Below are 22,835 nucleotides of genomic sequence, written 5' to 3'. Positions count from 1 at the left end.
CTCAAAACATGTAGATTTGACCTCTGAATATGAAGAAAGGCATTTCTACAGGAAATACGTTAGCTATCTAGAACATAAATACATTGTGCATCGTTTGTTGGTATTTTCCGATCTATTGTACTGAGAAGCTTTTTGTAAACTTGAAATGACCTTCCTGCCATAATAAACAGAACATACTCAAATTATAGCAGGCATAATGCTAGAAATTGATCTGATATCTAGAATGACAAAAATGCACAAAGTAAGGGATTTTCAGCCATGGAAAGTGGGGGGGGGGGGCGGAAGGATATTACCTCCCCCCCCCCCCCCCCCCCCACACCGTCCCCTGCCCCGCCGGTTTCTATGCCATTGATAGCAAGTGACACGGGTTTGTGCCTGCAAACTATGGTGAGAGGTTATATAAGAGAGAGAGAGAGAGAGAGAGAGAGAGAGAGAGTACAAAAGAGAAACAGGGACGAAAGACAGAAATAGAGAAAGAGAGAGAGAAAAAAAGGGGGGAGGGGAGGGGAAGGACATTGAGAGAGGGAAAGTAGTCTGCAGGCATAGAAGTAGAGCCTATATATATATATATATATATAACTCTGTCGCCTGTCGGTCTGGCTGTGTCAAATACCTTGCCTGGACTTGGTCTTGTGGTCTAATGGAGGGGGTGGATCACAGTACAGAGCCCATGAAGTTTGCCATCAGCCTAGTCTCAAAATGCAGACACTGTTACGCACAACGGCTCACATGGGTTTGTGACTGAAAACTAGAATAAGGGCGAGGACATTAGAGAGAGAGAGAGAGGATGAAAGAATGCGAGTGAGGACATAAGAGAGAGATAGAGGGGGAGGGGCACTTGTCCTTGGGGGTAATTGTCTTAGGGGTAATTTTCCGGTGATAATTGTCCTCGGGGTGAGGTTTTTTCCGGGGGTAATTGTCCTTGGAGGGTAATTGTCCCGCTGGTAATAGGCCGGGGATGATTGTCCCGGGAGTAATTGTCCTAGAACCGTTATGATGAATAGACCTCTATTTTGTGAAAGAGGAGGGCGATTATATCCAGTGACAACAAAACGTTCATAATATTATACACAAAATGGATGGTTGAAGTATTTAAATTAGAAGAGGGGGCGAAAGTGCCATAAGAAATAATGTTAACGTGATCACTATGTGTTTGTGCATATAATTACACTCTAATACGGAACGAAACGGTGTACATACACCCAACAAATGTGACACACGTCATTGCAATTTCTATTGTCTTTTTGTTTGTTTGTTGGCTATTCATATCTTGTTTTGATGTAAAATCCAATGATTCATCAAATAGAGCATTACGACACACAAACCATTACGCCTACGTCGATTGCGAAACGAGTGGGTTTTCCCAAATTAAAAACTTTTATTTACCCAATAACCAAATCTAGCCCGGGTATATATAATACACGGAGGCCTATACAGCTCAGTGCGACAGTCTTATTTGTTGTATAGAGGTCTACATATATCGCAGGATTCGGAGGCATCAATCTATGGATTATTTGATCATTACATGTCTGACATAAGCACGATAAATGCATCTGTATGATATACTCCTATTGAACAAACCATCTTTAGTCGTGTGCAGATGTCGAGGAAATTGAGATTCAAGTGCTAATTCAATTTGAATACCCGAATATTACATGGCACCGTAACAAAATACTTAACGATATAGTATTCATCAGATACGTTTAATCCCGAAGTTGGCCAAAGTATTAAAACGGACAGGCGTATAAAGCTCAGCAAGGTAAAATTTTCAATAATGTTATTGATATCATTATCATTATTTCTGCTTTTGAGGTTCTGAACTTAAATTAAGCTTCTTGAATTGTTTTGTTAAAGTTCTTAACCTGTTTATTTCGGGTTCTGTTTTGAACTACTGAACTTGTTTTGTTTAGGTTCTGAAAAATACTCTGTTGAGGTTCGAATTAAACCTATTTTGTAGCAGATCCTAAACCCGTTTCGTTCAGGCTCTAAACCTATTGGCCCGAATTCACAAAGCAAGGTTTGAGCTCAAACCTCCTTTTGTTTCGCCAAACCTCCCTTTGTTATTTACAAACCAGGTTTGTAAATAACAAAAGGAGGTTTGGCGAAACAAAAGGAGGTTTGAGCTCAAACCTTGGTCTGAGCTCAAACCTTGCTTTGTGAATTCGGGCCATTTTGTTTAGGCTCTAAAACTACTCTGTTGATGTTCGATACCTATTTTGGTCAGGCTTTAAATACACTGTCACTCATAACGTAGGAATATTTTTTTTATACCCCAATTTATGGAATTATTTTGACAATGATTTATTCCTAATAGATCTAGATAATAGTTTACATTCTCAGATTCTATGGAATAATAATATTCCAGTGTTTGTTTTGCGCGACTGCTAAAGCATGTGTATGCTACTATGCTTATCAACTAGGGGACTTACGTCCTTAAGTCATAAATGACAGTAATGAGGATTAATGCCCTACAAAAGGGCACTATATGATATAGCACATCGACACGGTTTTGATCCTGGGGCCTCACACTTACGAGACCATTGCTTTGTCACTGAACCATGAATATACGCAGTGGGGGCTAGGGTAGGAGGCAGTTTCCATAAATAAAAAAATACAAATAAAATGCAATAAATTTTCAATAATTTATTGAATTCCCCCCCCCCCCCCGGTCCCCAACATAAAACAATCCTCTGTGTGCCCATACCATGAGCCATAATGCATGGCCATACAGAGGATGTTGCACCCCATTGCGTACCAGCTATACAGCGTAATAATTTCAGGCGTTTTCTTTCTTCAATTTTCAAACAATACTATCAATATGAGTTTCCCAAGGTAATCTGTAGTCAAACCAGATTCCTGGAATTTGTGTGAATTATGATGGATATTATACAATCATTAATCTTTAGATTGACTTCTTTTATTTGCCGTCTACCAAATAGGACCGTTGTTGACTTTGAAAAGGAAATGCACACTCCCCATCTTTTACACTAGTTTTCTACCTCTCTCAACGCCGATTGAACTTTATTTAGTGCGAATTTTAAGTTTCGGCTAGAATCCAGATACAAATATCATCCGCATAAAATAAAGGGTTGGCTATTTGTTTTAAAAAAATGATGATCATTCAACATGAATGTAAATAGCCGTGGACTGATTATACTTCCTGAGAAATTCCGTACTTCCTTATTGTTTGACAGTTTCCCGTTTACTCTAACTTAAGCAGTTCTCCGGCTGAAAAACACTTCGACCCATTTTAAAATGTTTCCTCTCAAACCTGCTTCGTACATGTTATAATATATATATATATATATATATAAATATATATATATATATATAAATATATATATATATATATATACACCTATGTAATTCTTTTCTCCATAGTACATCGTAGGCTTTCTCTACGAAGACTACGATTGTATACTATTTATTTAATAAAAAACTAATGATTTGGTCGATTGTGGAATTATGCTCCTCACTTTTCGGAAACCCGATTGTAACAGGGTTATAACGTAATATTTTTTAAATAAACAATGTCAAACGGTTTTAACCATCCTCTCCATAAGCTGGAGATAGTGAGATGTGTCTGTATATGATGAGGGGTTTGATGGATATCTTCCAGCTTTTAAAACTGGGATTAGAATCATTATGACATGTAACATTTATTCGGGCAGGATGGCACTGTCCCAGATCTCATTCAGGCCCTTAACCTATTTTGTTCAGGTTTTAAACCATTTCGTTGAGGATTGTCGGAAATGGAGAAGATTATACGCGATCAGATGGGGTTGATGACTTTAGAGGAAATCCCCAACCGTGGGGGAGGGTTCATCAACCAATGCAAGAGTTTCCAGACTGCGAGAGGAAACTTCTGTGTCAAGATGAACACCAAGAGACAGGTAAGGTTTCTTGGAATTGTGCTTTCTAATGATGGTGATGTTGATGATGATAATGATAATGAAAGTAGCAACAGATTGGGTTGGTTTGGTTCGGTTTTATTTTTCGTATACAAATTCAAATACATACAAGAATACAATTTACATATACAAATTAAGAATTAAAAACGGCTGGAATGCTCTATTCAGAGCCATTATTAAAATGGCTCTGTTCTTCATAGAGGTCCAGAAATAGAGGGCGGGGGGGGGGGGGGCAGCGACCCCCTTCCGAAGCCCCGTGAGGGTTGGTGGGATTCCCGCGGGAATATCGATTTAGGGATTTAACAAAAAAATTCCAAGGGTGAAGAGAAGGCCGACTGGATTCCTGAAATCACATTTCCTGGAAAAATATCACCCTAGAGATTCGCCCCTGAGTCCTTTAACTTGATCATAACACACCTTGTAGTCTATAAAGAGAAGGTTAAGTTTTGGGGAGAGGTGACAAATAATTTGTGAGCGTTATCATTGTTATTATGCAAGTGTACAGTGCTTGTTACTTTACCAAGATTCGACCAATTTTCTTCAGTTTGATCACTCCAGAACCTCGTAATACACACCAATACTGATATGCTACTTGATCAACCTTTTCTGATCGATTCCACACAGTTTCTTTCACAATGCGATCGCATGACCAGAATTCAACTTTATCTTTAAGCTTTACGTTCCCCAAACAAATTTAATGTTAAAGATTCTCATTGATGAACGACATAATAGCTTATTGCGTTACTCACTTCATTTAGCTGAACGAATTTAAGAAGAAGGTGCTCTGATTCAGACATGTGAGATGATAGCCGAATATCGAACCAAATAGATTACCTTGATGGATTATTGCGTAATAATCCCCCACCATCTCTTTATTGCAGACAAGGACGATGTTCGAAGGCGAGAAGGCGGGCTTGGAGGCCATTATAGCCACGGGAACGGTTCCATGTCCGAGGCCCAACAACATTTATGACAACGGTGATGGCCCGGGGTCTATCTTCGTTATGGAACATCTTGAGCTCAGAAATCTAGACCAGCACGCTGCAGCGCTGGGTGAAGCTGTCGCAAGGTAAACCATGTAAACAGTACAAGGCGTAAAGTGGGGGGGGGGGCGAACGGGGCAACCCTCCATGAAAAACTAAAACGTGCAAGTAAACATTTTAAGAGATGAACCACCGTACTGCATTCCCTCTTATCGGGACATTGTGATGACCGACTGGATTCCCGGGGGGAAATACCTGAATTAACCGGGTAATTATGCTGTTCATCAAATGGTAAGTTGGGAAATGTTGGCTTGTCGTCAATTAAAACATATCAATTCAGTGGTCTTTGAAATTCCTCTCGATCTTATTGCTTCTTACTTAAATATTAATTTAATCCTGTTTATCATCAATATTCTTTACGTTCTATTGGATATCTTTCTTTTCCCCCCAAACCACAGACCGAATCATGTCGGGGCATTTCGTTTTACCCACTGTTGCAAAATCATGTCCAACTTTTTTTGAATCCATAAGGGCAAAAAAATGAACCGCACACAGAAGATTTTTTTCTGTTGGGGACCGGGGGGAATTCAATGAATTATTGATAATTTATTGCATTTCCTTTTTTTCTTTTTTTTATTTGTGGGAAAGGCCCCCTACCCTAGCCCCCGCTGCGTACAGTCATGGTTCAGTGGCAAAACGATGGCCTCGTAACTGTGAGGCCCCATGATCAAAACCGTGTCGATATGCGTAGGTTACCTAGTTGATAAGCATATTAGCATACACGTGCTTAAGCAGTAACGAAAAACAAACACTGGCATATTACTATTCAATAAAATTTGAGAATGTATACTTTGTCAAACAATTCCATAAATTGGGGTAAAAAAAATATTCCAACGTTATGAGCGACAGTGTATATGCAAACCTGATCACAAAATATAAGTTTCAAATTCATTTTCCACATTTTATTATCCTCTGACATTTTTTTGAACCTCTGACATTTTTACCTCTGACATTATTACCTCTGACATTTTTATCTCTGACATTTTTACCTTCGTCATTTTTACCTCTAACATTATAACCCCGACATTTTGTTTGAACCTCTGACATTTTTTTTAACCTCTGACATGTTTACCTCTGACATCTTTACCTCTAACATATTATCCCGACATTTTGTGTGTACCTCTGATATTTCTTTTGTACCTCTGACATTTTTACCTCTGACATTATTAACTCTGACATGTTTACCTCTGTCCTTATTACCTCTGAACTGATATCTGTGTGTACCTCTGACATTATTACCTCTGACTTTTTTTTTTTTTTTTAACCTCTGACATGTTTACATCCGACATTTTAACCTCTGACATTTTTACCTCTGACAATTGCACCTCTGACATAATAACCTCTGACATTTTTACATGGCACCTTATTTTCTATCATTTCCTTGTGTAATTTGTAGATCCCCTCTACAAATCAGCTGTGCTGTTATGGCACAGCTGAGCAGGGTGAATCTTTTAAATAATTTATTTTCATAATGTTATTATACTTTTTTTTAATACTCGATAAATAAAATCATTCAATCAAAACCAGTTTGCATCTGCACAACAGTCGTCTCATGTTGAGAGAGAAAAAGAATGATGGGAGAATAGGTGGTTCTCATCACGTGACATTGGAGGAGAATGGGGAGGAAGAGGAAACCCAACGATCTGTCTCTCAGTTTGGATTCGGCACCACCACCTGCTTGGGATACTTGGCTCTGGATAATACATGGTCCGATGATTGGGTGGTAAGACGGTCGGTCGTAAAGAATTGTTCAGACCCTGCCCCTTAAGAGTGTTGGATTGAGAGGGGGGGGGGGGGAGGTCTATTGTGAAATCCAAGTGACACACTTTTCGAACACAAATTCGAAATTTCACTTCCGCATCCCCCCTCATATTACAACTTTTTTGTGTAGATAATTACAAGAAAGACCTAAGAAAAAAAATTACTTTTAATTTGTGCCCTTAAATCACTCAATTTCGTACAGAAGCCGAACACTTCTTACATGTATCCATATAAGATTTAACGTATAACTTAAAACCCTTTTGCCACATAGACCCTTACCCTATCCCTATATCACAGGCCTATCTATCTCAGTGGTGCATGGGGGGGGGGGCTCACCGACCTGTCCGTGACGGTCCTAATTGTTGAAAGAACCAAAATAATATTTTGACTTTTTTTTTTGGGGGGGGGGGGATTCTTACTTAGCTTAATAAATCCGAATTCACCCATTCAACCAGGATAACTCATGCAATAGCGATTTTTCTTTCCGTCTATTCTCAGGATTTTTTCGTCCGCCAAAGATTAAAACCTAAAGTGGATTACATTGAGCAAAAATGGGGGGACCGCACGCTGATTGAACTGTGGCCGCGTCTTGTGCGGCATATACCGCGGTTATTTCGCGGTATCGACCGTATCACCCCAGCCTTGCTGCACGGCGACCTACACGGGGGAAACGTTGCCGAAACAGCGACTGGCCCAGGTGAGTTACGATTTGACAGGGGGGCTTTGCTATAATGTGTGACAACGCAGTTTTCGTTTCCCTTGATATAATTTCTCACTGAAACCTGCCTTCAAAGACGACTTTTCTGGTCTTCCTTGAACGGTCTTCATAAGGTTTTACTGTTTTTACTGTACTATTACTACTAATGTAATTTATTTTGCAGTGATCTACGATCCCGCTTGTTTCTACGGGCATCACGAGTTGGAGCTGGCAGCGACCCAAGACTTTGTCGACTTCAACCAAGAATTCTTTCCAGCCTATCACAGACTGATTCCTAGAGCAGAAGGCTTCGACGAGCGGGAAAAACTCTACAAAATATTCTGCTATCTCAATTACTGGTACGACATTATTCATTGGCTAATCCAGAGGGGTGAGGGGCAGAGCTTACATGCCCCCTCCCGGCAAAATTCAATCTAGCATATAACAGGCCATACATACAAATACAATGCCCTGCTTTGTGCTCCTAAAGACTCCCAAAGGCACATGAAAGAGTGATTATCCGCTTTATGTTTGTAATTGCTTAATTATCAGAGAATTTGGTGAATATTTTTTATTTATTTTCTATTTATTTATTTGATATATATTAAATCATTTATTTCTTTACTTATATATTTATAGGGCATATACTTATCTATAGATTTATCCATAGATTTAGTTATGTATGCATTCATTTATAAATTAAAATAATTCTATATTTATTTTGCTTATTACAGACTTTACAGACGTTATTAAAGGATGCTATAAACTTCAGTTTTAGTCTCCATTTTCTCACTGTATATAAACGTTTTGGGCACTTTTTAAACTTTAACTACCTTAAAGAAAATCAAAATTTCCCTGTTATAATTTTGTATGGTTAGGGTAAGTACAAAGCCAAGTGGAATAAAACTGAATTTAATAAGTAACCAAGAAATGATGTATCACCCTGAATTGTATTTTTAATTGACATTAAAAATACTAACTTAACATATCTATTGAAATTAATCGTTTATGATGGTAATCCCAAATTATTGATTTTATTGCGATAAATTTATTTGAGTCGCTTTGATTCGATTTGACTGGTACATTCCAATCCAATTCTATGATTGTTTTTACTCCCCCATGGGACTGGGCAATGGGCTACCTTGTGAATAAATAGATGAACATAAATAATGGAATAGGCATGAAAAAGACGAAACCAATTATTACATGCGTATTAAAGCATATTACACAGCCCTATAATGCAAGATTATGCCAATGTGTGTGTCCCATGCCAACAGCGCTGCTGCTTTCCGTCTATGAACTGAGCGTTCAACACACAACGCGCCACCTTATATTAGGGGTATGCTGATGCACTTAGTCTAAATACATGTTTCTCCTTTTCTTTCTTGTGATTTGCAGGAGTCACTTTGGACCAAAGTACAAAGATGAGGTGATAGCGCTATCCACGGAACTGTTAGCAAATTGATTATATATATATATATATGTACAAAATATAATAGTGGCACATTATGCCAGCTCAAGATTAATATATAAATATATACCGTTATATTATGACAGCTTAAGATTAATATATAAATATATACCGTTGATCTCTTGAATGGGTTGTGCAATCATAGTCATCCAATGAAATTCAAATATGTTATTGAAGTTGTGTCTGCCTTATGACCAGTTGCATAGTGAGGTCCAAACATTGAGGGGTTATTGATGCTGGGGAGGGAGGGGCGGTCTTCCTAGGTTGGTGAAATGCGAGAGAGCAAGGCTACCGAGTAAGGGGATCTTTTGCATCTGCTCACATTCCTTTCCCTCATCTTCAAATAAAATTTCTCTCTTTTCATCCCCCTCCCCCCCTTTCACCGTTCAAATGGGGGAGCAAATGCCTCTGGCGCTGAGCAATTAATTACTTGATTTGATGTGATTCATTGATTTATGCATTTTGCATTCAATCATAATCAGTCACAATATGAACATTTTGCACATAGTAACAATATTTTTCCAAATCACAATGAATAACACAATTAATGCAAAAAGGTTGGGAACGATAAAATTTGTGATCTACCAATAATACTGTGCAAGCATAATTGAAGAATGTTTCATATTCATTAACGTAGCAGCAGCAAATCGTGTTTAAATTTAATCCAACAACCTCAATTATCAGTAGATAACAAAAATATATGTATGGGAACCCGGAAATAATTTGAGTCAACTTATAAGTAAAAGATACAGATATTCATGAAATTATTAAGTGAACTAAGATTCGAAAGTTTAAGATACGATCGATGATACATAAGTATAAATTTTAAATGTTTAGATGCAAGTTTTTAGTAAACAATAGTTAAGAAAATTGTGCATTGATAGACAATCCTTAATTCTCTGCTAATCGTAAGGATCAAAATCGAGAAATTATTATTATTATTATTATCATAACTATAATCAATCATTTTTCAATATCAAATATGTTTCTATTGTGTGTTTGTTTACATGAATGATGGTCATAGGCGTAGGGGGAGGGAGGGGGTTGCGGCCATCCCCCAGTAAGAAGAATATATAGCAATCATCAATCTTTATTGCGCATAGTAACCATTCATTTATTCCATTAAGCTTGACCGCAAAGCAAATGGAAGGACAGCTCGCATGATACGTCACAGAGATGCCAATTTGTATTTGATTGATCACAACTTTAAAATATTTATATCTTTTTTAATATCTTTAATCAGAATTTTCTCACTAAACTGTCAGTTACCTGTTCCTCTTATTTTTCTGCCTCTATTCAAACGTACTTATTTTTAGGTGGATTTCCCCTTTAACTGTAATTTATTTTCAATGATAGAATCATCTAATTGCGCATGAGTGTGAAATCTAATAATTCCCTTCATGTACACTCTGTTTTGCATCAGTTCTTTGCCTATATTGCAGGCAAATATTGAGGGGTGATATGGTGTGACAACTATACTCCCAAGCTTCTAAACAGTAATACACGCATCACTACGTAAACATTTTACGCCTATGTATTGCCAGTTTTTTCAAACATTCGTGTTTATAAATATTTTTCCTGACATCAATTGTAATTTGGTCAATAAAATCTTATACTTTGTTTGGAAAATCCGTGTATAAAAAAACACTTGTTCTTTCTATAGCATTTATTTTTATTCCCATCTGAGCACTTACAATCCTAGTTTTGACTCCATGCAGAGTTCAGAGTCAGACCAGTTCATTATCACCATGGCCAAATTATTATACATTACTTCTTCTTATTCCAAACATGTGCATTGTAGCACCCTTCAACACTTGTCATGGTTCTAGTTTTACTAGAAGAAACCTAGAAATTGTACTTCTGTTACCAGACATCTAAACTCTTCAAACATTTCACTGAATACAAAGCTAGTTTGATGACCCGATAAAAGTCATGAGCAAAATTACTAAATTATTAGAAACCGCTGGACTTTAATCCAAACATGTGGAAAGAGCACACTTGTTATGATACATTTGAAGAAACGGTTACTTTAATATTGACCAAATAAATGCCTTTCTTTTAAAATCGAGTTTCACCATTAGATTAAGTTTATGACTCATAGCAGTCATGTAAATGAGACCTCTGAATAGGAAGAAAGGTATCGTTACAGGAAATATCTAGAACATAGATACACAAAAATATATACATGTAAACACGTGTGCATTGTTTTTGGGGTATTTCCCCATATTGTACTGAAAATCTTTTGGTAAACTTTGAATGAACTTCCTGCCACCATTCGAATTTATTCCGTATTATAAAAAGTACATACTTAAATTATGTTAGGCATAATGCCAAACATTGATCTGATATCTTTAAGAACATGAGAGAGAGAGAGAGAGAGAGATAGGGAGAGAGAGAGAGAGCGAGCGAGAGAGAACAAAAAAGTGTATGGAAGAATGAGAGTGAGGACTTAAGAGAGATAAAAAGAGAAAGAGAGAAAGAGAAAGAGAGAGAGAGAAAGAGAGAGAGAACAAAACAGTGGATGGAAGAATGAGAGTGAGGATTTAAGAGGGATAGAGGGAGAAAGAGAACGAGAGAGGGGGAGAGAGAGAGGAAAGGAGGGGAGGGGAGGAACTTCGTAATAATGGAATAGCAGACTGGATGCACGTTATACTAGCTATTCTGCGTATCAGGACAATCACCCCCTGATAATTACCCCCGGAAAACTATCCCCAAGGACAATAACTCCGCGGAAAATTACCCCCCAAGGACAACCATCCCCCGAAGACATTAACCGGCGGGGGGGGGGGGGGTGATTGTCGAAGGGAAAATGTTTAGGGGGTAATTGTCCTTCGGGGGTAATTGTACTATAGGGTAGTTTTACGGGGGTAATTATCCTGTGGTTGTCCTCAGGGGTTATTTTCCGGGGGTGGTTGCCGGTGGTAATTGTCCTACAACTGTTATGATGAATAGACCTCTAGACCTGTGAAACTGGAGGACGACTATATCCAGTGACAACAAAACGTTTGTAGTATTATATACAAACAGGATGGTTGAAGTTTTTATATTAGAAGAGGGGGCGATCGTGCCATACAAAATAAAGGAAACGTGATCACTTCGGCGATGGTGCATTTATTGCACTCTGATAGATAATGCACACAAAACGGAACAAAACGAGTGTACATATTTATACCCAACAAAATATGACACATGTAATTGCAATCTATTTAGGCTATTCATGTCTTGTTTTGATGTAAAATCCAATCATGCATCACATAGAGCATTACGACACACATAAATTACGCCTACGGCGATTGCGAAACGAGCGGGTTTTCCCCAACTGCAAACTATTATTTACGCAATAACCAAATCTAGCTCGGGTATAATTATTTAATAAACGTAGGCCTATTCAGTGCCACTATCTTATTTCGTTGTATACATAATATATCGCAGGATTCGGAGGCATCAATCTATGGATTGTTTGTTCATGACATGTCTGACATAATTATAGCACGATAAATGCATCTGTATGATATGCTCATATTGAACAATCCATCTTTAGTCATGTGCAGATGTCGAGGAAATTGAGATTCAAGTGCTAAATTCAATTCGTATACCTGCATATTATATGGCACCGTAACAAGATACTTAACGAGAAAGTATTCATCAGATCTGCTTAATCCCGAGGTTGGCCAAAGTATTAAAACGGACAGGCGTATAAAGCTCAGCAAGGTAAAATTTCCAATAATGTTATTAATATCAATATCCTTATTGTTATTATTCAATTTTGTATTTTTGCTTTTGAGGTTCTAAACCTTATTCAAGCTTCTTAAATGATTTTGTTCAGGTTCTTAACGTGTTTATTTCGGGTTCTGTTTTGAACTACTGAACCTGTTTTGTTTAAGTTCTGAAAAATACTCTGTTGAGGTTCGAATTAAACCTATCATGTAGCAGATCCTAAACCCGTGTCGTTCAGGCTCTAAACCTATTTTTTAGGCTCTGAAACTACTCTGTTGATGTTCGATACCTATTTTTGGTCAGGCTTTAAATACACTGTCACTCATAACGTTGGAATATTTTTTTTATACCCCAATTTATGGAATTATTTTGACAATGATTTATTACTAATAGATCTAGATAATAGTATACATTCTCAGATTTTATTGAATAATAATGTACCAGTGTTTGTTTTGCGCGACTGCCTTAAGCATGTGTATGCTACTATGCTTATCAACTAGGGGACCTACGCCCTTAAGTCATAAATTACAGTAATGAGGATTAATGCCCCACAAAAGGGCACTAATATAGCACATCGACACGGTTTTGATCCTGGGGCCTCACAGTTACGAGGCCATCGCTTTGCCACTGAACCATGACTGTACGCAGCGGGGGCTAGGGTAGGGGGCAGTTCCCACAAATAAAAACTAACAAAGAAAATGCAATAAATTATCAATAAATCATTGAATTTCTCCCCGTTCCCCCCCCCCCCCTAAAAAAAAAAAAAAAAAAAAAATTATGTGTGCCCATGCCTTGAGCCATATTGCATGGCCATACAGAGGATGTTGCACCCCATTGCGTACCAGCTATACAGCGTAATAAATTCAGGCGTTTTTTTTTCCTTCAATTTTCCAACAATACTATCAATATGAGTTGCCAAAGGTAATCTGTAGTCAAACCAGATTCCTGGAATTTGTGTGAATTATGATGGGTATTATACAATCTTTAATCTTTAGATTGACTTCTTTTATTTCCCGTCTACCAAATAGGACCGTTGTTGACTTTGAAAAGGAAATGCACACTCCCCATCTTTTACACTAGTTTTCTATCCCTTTCAACGCCGATTGAACTTGATTTAGTGTGAATTTTAGGTTTTGGTTAGAATCCAGATACATACATAATATATCGCAGGATTCGGAGGCATCAATCTATGGATTATTTGATCATTACATGTCTGACATAAGCACGATAAATGCATCTGTATGATATACTCCTATTGAACAAACCATCTTTAGTCGTGTGCAGATGTCGAGGAAATTGAGATTCAAGTGCTAATTCAATTTGTATACCCGAATATTACATGGCACCGTAACAAAATACTTAACGATATAGTATTCATCAGATACGTTTAATCCCGAAGTTGGCCAAAGTATTAAAACGGACAGGCGTATAAAGCTCAGCAAGGTAAAATTTTCAATAATGTTATTGATATCATTATCATTATTTCTGCTTTTGAGGTTCTGAACTTAAATTAAGCTTCTTGAATTGTTTTGTTAAAGTTCTTAACCTGTTTATTTCGGGTTCTGTTTTAAACTACTGAACTTGTTTTGTTTAGGTTCTGAAAAATACTCTGTTGAGGTTCGAATTAAACCTATTTTGTAGCAGATCCTAAACCCGTTTCGTTCAGGCTCTAAACCTATTTTGTTTAGGCTCTAAAACTACTCTGTTGATGTTCGATACCTATTTTGGTCAGGCTTTAAATACACTGTCACTCATAACGTTGGAGTATTTTTTTTATACCCCAATTTATGGAATTATTTTGACAATGATTTATTCCTAATAGATCTAGATAATAGTATACATCCTCAGATTTTATTGAATAATAATGTACCAGTGTTTGTTTTGCGCGACTGCTAAAGCATGTGTATGCTACTATGCTTATCAACTAGGGGACCTACGCCCTTAAGTCATAAATTACAGTAATGAGGATTAATGCCCCACAAAAGGGCACTAATATAGCACATCGACACGGTTTTGATCCTGGGGCCTCACAGTTACGAGGCCATCGCTTTGCCACTGAACCATGACTGTACGCAGCGGGGGCTAGGGTAGGGGACAGTTCCCACAAATAAAAACTAACAAAGAAAATGCAATAAATTATCAATAAATCATTGAATTTCTCCCCGTTCCCCCCCCCCCCTAAAAAAAAAAAAAAAAAAAATTATGTGTGCCCATGCCTTGAGCCATATTGCATGGCCATACAGAGGATGTTGCACCCCATTGCGTATAAGCTATACAGCGTTATAAATTCAGGCGTTTTTTTTTTCCTTCAATTTTCCAACAATACTATCAATATGAGTTGCCAAAGGTAATCTGTAGTCAAACCAGATTCCTGGAATTTGTGTGAATTATGATGGGTATTATACAATCATTAATCTTTAGATTGACTTCTTTTATTTCCCGTCTACCGAATAGGACCGTTGTTGACTTTGAAAAGGAAATGCACACTCCTCATCTTTTACACTAGTTTTCTATCTCTTTCAACGCCGATTGAACTTTATTTAGTGTGAATTTTAGGTTTTGGTTAGAATCCAGATACAAATATCATCCACATAAAATGAAACGTTGGCTATTTGTTTTTGAAAAATCATGATCATTCAACATGAATGTAAATAGCAGTGGACTGATTATACTCCCTGAGAGATTCCTTGTACTTCCTTACTGTTTGACAGTTTCCCGTCTACTCTAACTTAAAGGTATTACAAAGTTTTGGTATGGGGTCATGAATTTGGTTCAAATTAACATATTGGAAGCATATGCGTTCCTACAATATAAATTGATCGTTGTCGCGGTTGAAATCGAGTCTAAAGTTATGAAATTATAAATAATAAACTCTTTATGTTGTTTAGCTCCCTCTCAAGGTCAAGATATTAATTAAGCTATAAAACAATGTTTCTTTACTAAAATCGACCGATTAGCTATTCCCGTTTGGAAATTATGTATCCCAACTATATATTCTGAGATTTTCATGGTCGCAGCTACCATTGTACGGCTATAGGCGCTTTTGGAAATTTATCAAAATTTACCGGGAGCACCGGTAAATTTTTATATTCAATTTTTCTCGAAAACAGAAGTGTTTTAGGGGCTAATTTTTTTGAGGGCTTATAATACATCCACAGGGGCATCCAAATATATCAAAATTGTAAAGATTCACTACCCACCCAATTTTCAAAATTTCCCAAAACTTTGTATTACCTTTAAGCAGTTCTCCGGCTGAAAAACACTTCGACCCATTTTTAAATGTTTCCTCTCAAACCTGCTTCGTAAATGTTATAATATATATATTATATACACCTATGTAATTCTGTTTTCCATAGCACCTCGTAGGCTTTCTCTAAGTCTACGAAGACTTCGATTGTATACTATTCATGTAATAAGGTCGTATTAATATCGGTCTCTAAACTAATGATTTGGTCGATTTTGGAATTATGCTCCTCACTTTTCGGAAACCCGATTGTAACGGGGCTATAACTTAATATTTTTAAAATAAACAATGTCAAACGGTTTTAACCATCCTCCCCATAAGCTGGAGATAGTGAGATATGTCTGTATATGATGAGGGGTTTGATGGATATCTTCCAGCTTTTAAAAGTGGAATTAGAATAATTATGGCATGTAACCGGGCAGGATGGCTCTGTCCCAGATATCATTCAGGCCCTTAACCTATTTTGTTCAGGTTTTAAACCATTTTGTTGAGGATTGTCGGAGATGGAGAAGATTATTCGCGATCAGATGGGGTTGATGACTTTAGAGGAAATCCCCAACCGTGGGGGAGGGTGCATCAACCAATGCAAGAGTTTCCAGACTGAGAGAGGAAACTTCTGTGTCAAGATGAACACCAAGAGACAGGTAAGGTTTCTTGGAATTGTGCTTTCTAATGATGATCATGATAATGAAAGTAGCAACAGTTTGGGTTGGTTTGGTTCGGGTTTTTTTTCGTATACAAATTCAAATACATACAAGAATACAATTTACATATACAAATCAAGAATTAAAAAAGGCTAGAATGCTCTATTCAGAGCCATGATTAAAATGGCTCTGCTCTTCATAGAGGTCCAGAAATAGAGGGCGGGGGGGGGGGCAGCGACCCCCTTTCGAAGCCCCGTTAGGGTTGGTGGGATTCCCGCGGGAATATCAATTTAGGGATTTTTTTTTCTTCTTCTTTCTTCTTCCAAGGGTGAAGAGAAGGCCGACTGGATTCCCGAAATCACATTTCCCGGAAAAATGTCACCCCGGAGATTCGCCCATGAGTTCTTTAACTTGATTAAAACACAACTTGTAGTCATAATAGATAAGGTTGAGTTTTGGGGAGAGGGGACAAATAATTTGTGAGCGTTATCATTGTTATTATGCAAATGTGGAAGAAGATCAGAGATACAAATGTTCCCTGAAAAGCATGGCTCTTCAAATGCCTTCATATTCTAAATATGACAAGTAACAGCTTAAAAATGAGACCCCAATAGTTTTGCCACAAGTTTGTGTATTCCCGTATACATCTTTATGTGTACAGTGCTTGTTACTTTACCAACATTCGGTCAATTTTTTGTATCAGTTTGATGCCATGTAGTACATACCAATACAAATTTAATGTAAAAGATTCTCATTGATGAACGACATAATAGCCTATTGCGTTACTCACTAATTCATCTTCATCTAGCTGAACAAATTTGAGGAGAAGTTGCTCTGACTCAGACATGTGAGATGATAACCTAAAATCAATCCAAATAGATTACCTTAGACGAGATGGATTATTGCGTAATACTTATCCACCATCTCATTATTGCAGACAAGGACGATGTTCGAGGGCGAGAAGGCGGGCTTGGAGGCCATTATAGCCACGGGAACGGTTCCATGTCCGAGGCCTTACGATATTTATGACAACGATGATGGCCCGGGGTCTATCTTCGTTATGGAACATCTTGATCTCAGAAATCTAGACCAGCACGCTGCAGCGTTGGGTGAAGCTGTCGCAAGGTAAACCATGTAAACAGTACAAGGCGTAAAGTGGGGGGGGGGTGGAAACGGGATGTCCCTCCACTTAAAATAAAAAACGTACAAGAAAATGTTTTAAAGGCACACTGTCCTACTTGTAGCTACTTGCTCCCTCTATATAGAAAACTTCCCAAATCGGTGCCTGTTGGTCCCCCATGATCCTCTTTTTCTTATGTTAAATGAGAGCTGAGTTAATGAGATAGCCACCTGTCACAGTGACCTCGTTGGCTCGCTGTGTGGTCTAATCCCTTCTAGCTGCAGTAGTAACGCCTACCTTTAAGAGATGAACCACCGTACTGAAACCCCTTTTATCGGGACATTGGGATGACCTGCTGGATTCCCGCGGGAAAATACCTGAATTAACCCGGTAATTATGATGTTCATCAGATGGATAATTGGGAAATGTTGGCTTGTCGTCAATTAAAACATACAAATTCAGTGGTCTTTGAAATTCCTTTTAATCTTAGTGCCCCTTACTTAAAATATTCATTTAATCCTGTTTATCATCAATATTCTTTACGTTCTATTGGATATCTTTTTTTTCCCCCAAACCACAGACTGAATCATGTCGTATGGTTTTCTTATCGGGGCATTTCGTCTTACCCACTGTTGCAAAATCATGTCCAACTTTTTTTGAATCCATAAGGGCAACAAAATGAACCGCTTTGAAATAGGTTTCCCTTAAAAAATGAAAGCGTTGAGGTATGATTTTGGTTGGATTGGGCTGGTATGTTATTAGAGTAAATTATATTTGATATACAGTGTATTGTACTTGATATATGTCAAGAGTTTAGGTTGTGATATGTTATTTTCGGCTCGGTGTAAAAAATGTCAGAGGTAAAAATGCAAGATGTAAAAATGTCAGAGGTAATAATGTTAGAGGTAAAAATGTCAGAGGTAACAAAAAAATATCAAAACAAAAGCATGTTACTGGCAGGCGCGGATACAGGGGGGCAGCGGGCCTAGCCCCCCCCCCCCCCCCCAAAAAAGGGGGGGGGGAAGGGGGCAAAGGTAATTTTGACAAGAAATTTACCCTTTTTTTTGCTCGGGGGGGGGGGTATTATTGTAATACATTGTATTATCCTCTGACATTTTTGTTAACCTCTGACATTTTACCTCTGACATTATTACCTCTGACATTTTTATCTCTGACACTTTTACCTTTGTCATTTTTACCTCTGACATTTTTACCTCTAACGTTATAATCCCGACATTTGGTTTGTACCTCTGACATTTTTGTTGTACCTCTGACATTATTACCTCTGACATTTTTATTTCTAACATTTTTACCTCTGACTTTTTTACCTCTAACATTAAAACCCCGACATTTTGTTTGTACCTCTTACACTTTTTGTACCTTTGTCATTTTTACCTCTAATTGTTTTACCTCGAATAATATAACCCCGACATTTTGTTTGAACCTCTGACATTTTTTTGTACCTCTGACATTTTTATCTCTGATATTATTACGTCTGACATTTTTATCTCTGACATTTTTACCTGTGACATTATAACCCCGACATTTTTTGTGTGCCTCTGACATTTCTTTTGTACCTCTGACATGTTTACCTCTGACATTATTACGTCTGACATTTTTATCTCTGACATTATTACGTCTGACACTTTTATCTTTGACATTTTTACCTTTGACATTTTTACCTCTGACATCTTTTCCTCTGACATATTATCCCGACATTTTTTGTGTACCTCTGATATTTCATTTGTACCTCTGACATTATTAACTCTGACATGTTTACCTCTGTCATTATTACCTCTGACATTTTTTTTACCTCTGGCATGTTTACATCAGACATTTTAACCTCTGACATTTTTACCTCTGACAATTGCACCTCTGACATCATTACCTCTGACTTTTTACCTGGCACCTTATTTTCTATTGTTTCCTTGTGTAATTTGTAGATCTCCTCTACAAATCAGCTGTGCTGTTATGGCACAGCTGAGCAGGGTGAATCTTATAAATAAATCATTTTCATAATGTTATTATACTTCTTTTAATACTCGATAAATAAAATCATTCAATCAAAACCAGTTTGCATCTGCACAACAGTCGTCTCATGTTGAGAGAGAAAAAGAATGATGGGAGAATAGGTGGTTCTCATCACGTGTCGTTGGAGGAGAATGGGGAAGAAGAGGAAACCCAACGATCTATCTCTCAGTTTGGATTCGGTACCACCACCTGCTTGGGATACTTGGCTCTGGATAATACATGGTCCGATGATTGGGTGGTAAGACGGTCGGTCGTAAAGAATTGTTCAAACCCTGCCCCTTAAGAGTGTTGGATTGAGAGGGGGGAGGTCTATTGTGAAATCCAAGTGACACAATTTCCGTACACAGATTCGAAATTTCACTACCCCATCCCCCCTCATATTACTTTTTTTTTTTGTAAAGATATTTTTGAAAAAAATATTTTTTACAAGAAAGACCTAAGAAAAAAAGGAAAAAAAAATTGTGCCTGCAAATCACTCAATTTCGTACACAAGCCGAACTTCTTACAATATAAGAAGTTCGGCTTGTGTACGAAATTGTATCCATATTTTAACCTGATACTTAAAGGGAAATGTTCCCCGTATTCCAGAGGGCGCTCAAAATACGTAAGCGTTGGCGGACGGCGCTATAGCTGCCTATTGACACCAACAGAATACGGCTCTTACGCAGATGGCATGTTCCGATAACTACACTGGCGGGAACGTGCCCCTTTAAAACCCTTTTGCCACACTGACCCTAATCCTATCCCTATACCTTTGATGAAATAAACCCGGAGTAAACGTTGCTGGAGAAAGTGTCCAACCATCGGCCAATTGACAAGTTTGCCAATAATGTTTAATTTCACTTTATTTCATTTCCATTTCATTGATTTATTTTCTACATTCACGTTTTAAAAAAACATGCAAATACAAAATAATGTACATTGTAAAATACAAAGGAATACATAGATAAAGAAACAAACATACCAACAACAGAAAAGTGACCTAAGAAAACAAGTGACACAGGGTTGAATAGTGAGTAAACATGGTATGCGGGCCTATCTATCTCAGTGGTGCACTGGGGAGGGGGGGGGGTGGCTCATCGACCTGTCTGTGACTGTCCTAATTGTTGAAAGAAGTAAAATAATATCTTGACTGTTGTATTCTGAAATATTCCTCGCCTTTATTTATGGGGGGATTCTTACTCAGCTTTGTGAATCCGAAATCACCCATTCAACTAGGATAACTCATGCAATAGCGATATTTCTTTCCGTCTATTCTCAGGATTTTTTCGTCCGCCAAAGATTAAAACCTAAAGTGGATTATATTGAGCAAAAATGGGGGGACCGCACGCTGATTGAACTGTGGCCGCGTCTTGTGCGGCATATACCGCGGTTATTCCGCGGTATCGACCGCATCACCCCAGCCTTGCTGCACGGCGACCTACACGGGGGAAACGTTGCCGAAACAGCGACTGGCCCAGGTGAGTTACGATTTGACAGGGGGGCTTTGCTATAATGTGTGACAACGCAGTTTTCGTTTCCCTTGATATATATTTGTCACTGAAACCTGCCTTCAAAGACGACTTTTCTGGTCTTCCTTGAACGGTCTTCATAAGGTTTTACTGGTTTTACTGTAGTGTTACTACTAATGTAATTTATTTTTCAGTGATCTACGATCCCGCCTGTTTCTACGGGCATCACGAGTTGGAGCTGGCAGCGACCCGAGACTTTGTCGACTTCAACCAAGAATTCTTTCCAGCCTACCACAGACTGATTCCTAGAGTAGAAGGCTTCGACGAGCGGGAAAAACTCTACAAAATATTCTGCTATCTCTTTAACTGGTACGACATTATTCATTGGCTAATCCAGAGGGGTGAGGGGCAGAGCTTACATGCCCCCTCCCGGCAAAATCCAATCTAGCACATAACAGGCCATACATACAAATACAATGCCCTGCTTTGTGCTCCTAAAGACTCCCAAAGGCAGATGAAGAGTGATTATCCGTTTTATGTTTGTAATTGCTCAATTATCAGAGAATTTGGTGGATATTTTTTTATTTATTTTCTATTTATCTATTTAATATATATTAATTCATTTATTTATTTACTTATATATTTATAGGCCTGTATATACTTATCTATTTATTCATCCATAAATTTATTTATTGAGTTATTTATTCATGCATTTATTTATTAATTAAAATATTTCTATATTTATTTTGCTTATTACTGACTTTACAGACGTTATTATAGGATGCTTACTTCAGTTTTAGTCTCCTTTGTTCTCACTGGATATAAGCGTTTTGGGCACTTTTTGAACTTTAACTACTTTAAAGAAAATCAAAATTTCCCTGTTATAATTTTGTAAGGTTAGGGTAAGTACAAAGCCAAGTGGAATAAAACTGAATTTAATAAGTAACCAAGAAATGATGTATCACCCTGAATTTTATTTTTAATTGACATTAAAAATACTAATTTAACATGTTTATTGAAATTAATCGTTTATGATGGTAATCCCAAATTATTGATTTTATTGCGATAAATTTATTTGAGTCGCTTTGATTCGATTTGACTGGTACATTCCAATCCAATTGTATGATTTTTTTTACAGGCCCCCATGGGAGACCAACTGATTTTGAATGGGCTACCTTGTGAATAAACATTAAATAATGGAATAGGCTTGAAAAAGACGAAAGCAATTATTACATGCGTATTAAAGCATATTACACAGCCCTATAATACAAGGCATTAGGCCAATGTGTGTGTCCCATGCCAACAGCGCTGCTGCTTTCCGTCTATGAACTGAGCGTTGAACACACAACGCACCACCTTATATTAGGGGGAAGGGGTTACGCCCCTCTCTGCCTGCTTACCATTTTGGGGTATGCTGATGCACTATTACATTTATTTAGTCTAAATACATATTTCTTCTTTTCTTTCTTGTCATTTGCAGGAGTCACTTTGGACCAAAGTACAAAGATAAAGTGATAGCGCTATCCACGGAACTATTTGCAAATTGATTACATATATAATGTATAATATTCATAAGTAGCACATTATGACAGCTCAATATTAATATCTAAATATATACCGTTAATTCCTTGAAAGGGTTGTGCAATCATAGTCATCCAATGAAATTCAAATATCTTATTGAATTTATATCTGCCTTATGACCAGTGGCGTAGTTAGGTCCAAGCATTGACGGATTATTGATGCTG

At 37.6% G+C, this 22,835-nt stretch overlaps 2 protein-coding genes across 2 annotated transcripts; both read left to right on the top strand.

Annotated features, from left to right (window-relative positions):
• Positions 1–4,727: 4,727 nt before the first annotated feature.
• Positions 4,728–8,898, top strand: LOC115928276 (ketosamine-3-kinase-like). The gene is made up of 5 exons (XM_030995354.1): positions 4,728–4,980; positions 6,482–6,677; positions 7,214–7,412; positions 7,597–7,771; positions 8,811–8,898. Exons 1-5 carry the CDS (start codon positions 4,802–4,804, stop codon positions 8,875–8,877), a joined length of 816 nt encoding a protein of 271 aa, XP_030851214.1. The 5' UTR covers positions 4,728–4,801; the 3' UTR covers positions 8,878–8,898.
• A 4,874-nt stretch (positions 8,899–13,772) lies between these two features.
• LOC585587 (ketosamine-3-kinase-like) lies at positions 13,773–22,250 on the top strand. Its single transcript, XM_030994245.1, has 7 exons — positions 13,773–14,043; positions 16,316–16,488; positions 17,426–17,613; positions 19,682–19,877; positions 20,901–21,099; positions 21,285–21,459; positions 22,229–22,250. The coding sequence occupies exons 2-7, from the start codon at positions 16,348–16,350 to the stop codon at positions 22,248–22,250; spliced, it is 921 nt and encodes a 306-aa protein (XP_030850105.1). The 5' UTR covers positions 13,773–14,043; positions 16,316–16,347.
• Positions 22,251–22,835: the final 585 nt, after the last annotated feature.

Source organism: Strongylocentrotus purpuratus, unplaced genomic scaffold, assembly GCF_000002235.5.
Source record: "Strongylocentrotus purpuratus isolate Spur 01 unplaced genomic scaffold, Spur_5.0 spur5_scaffold_21, whole genome shotgun sequence".
NCBI classification, from domain to species: Eukaryota; Metazoa; Echinodermata; class Echinoidea; order Camarodonta; family Strongylocentrotidae; genus Strongylocentrotus; species Strongylocentrotus purpuratus.
Note: the sequence above shows the minus strand (reverse complement) of the source record. Positions and strands in the feature narration are given on the sequence as shown.

Bases quoted from the DNA above. Each gene is read 5' to 3' on its own strand.
- LOC115928276 (XM_030995354.1), top strand. From the start codon at position 4,802: ATGTTCGAAGGCGAGAAGGCGGGCTTGGAGGCCATTATAGCCACGGGA. The intron at 7,413-7,596 runs GTGAGTTACGAT...TTTATTTTGCAG, and splicing joins CGAAACAGCGACTGGCCCAG to TGATCTACGATCCCGCTTGT. The intron at 7,772-8,810 runs GTACGACATTAT...TGTGATTTGCAG, and splicing joins TTCTGCTATCTCAATTACTG to GAGTCACTTTGGACCAAAGT.
- LOC585587 (XM_030994245.1), top strand. From the start codon at position 16,348: ATGGAGAAGATTATTCGCGATCAGATGGGGTTGATGACTTTAGAGGAA. The intron at 16,489-17,425 runs GTAAGGTTTCTT...TCATTATTGCAG, and splicing joins AGATGAACACCAAGAGACAG to ACAAGGACGATGTTCGAGGG. The intron at 21,100-21,284 runs GTGAGTTACGAT...TTTATTTTTCAG, and splicing joins CGAAACAGCGACTGGCCCAG to TGATCTACGATCCCGCCTGT.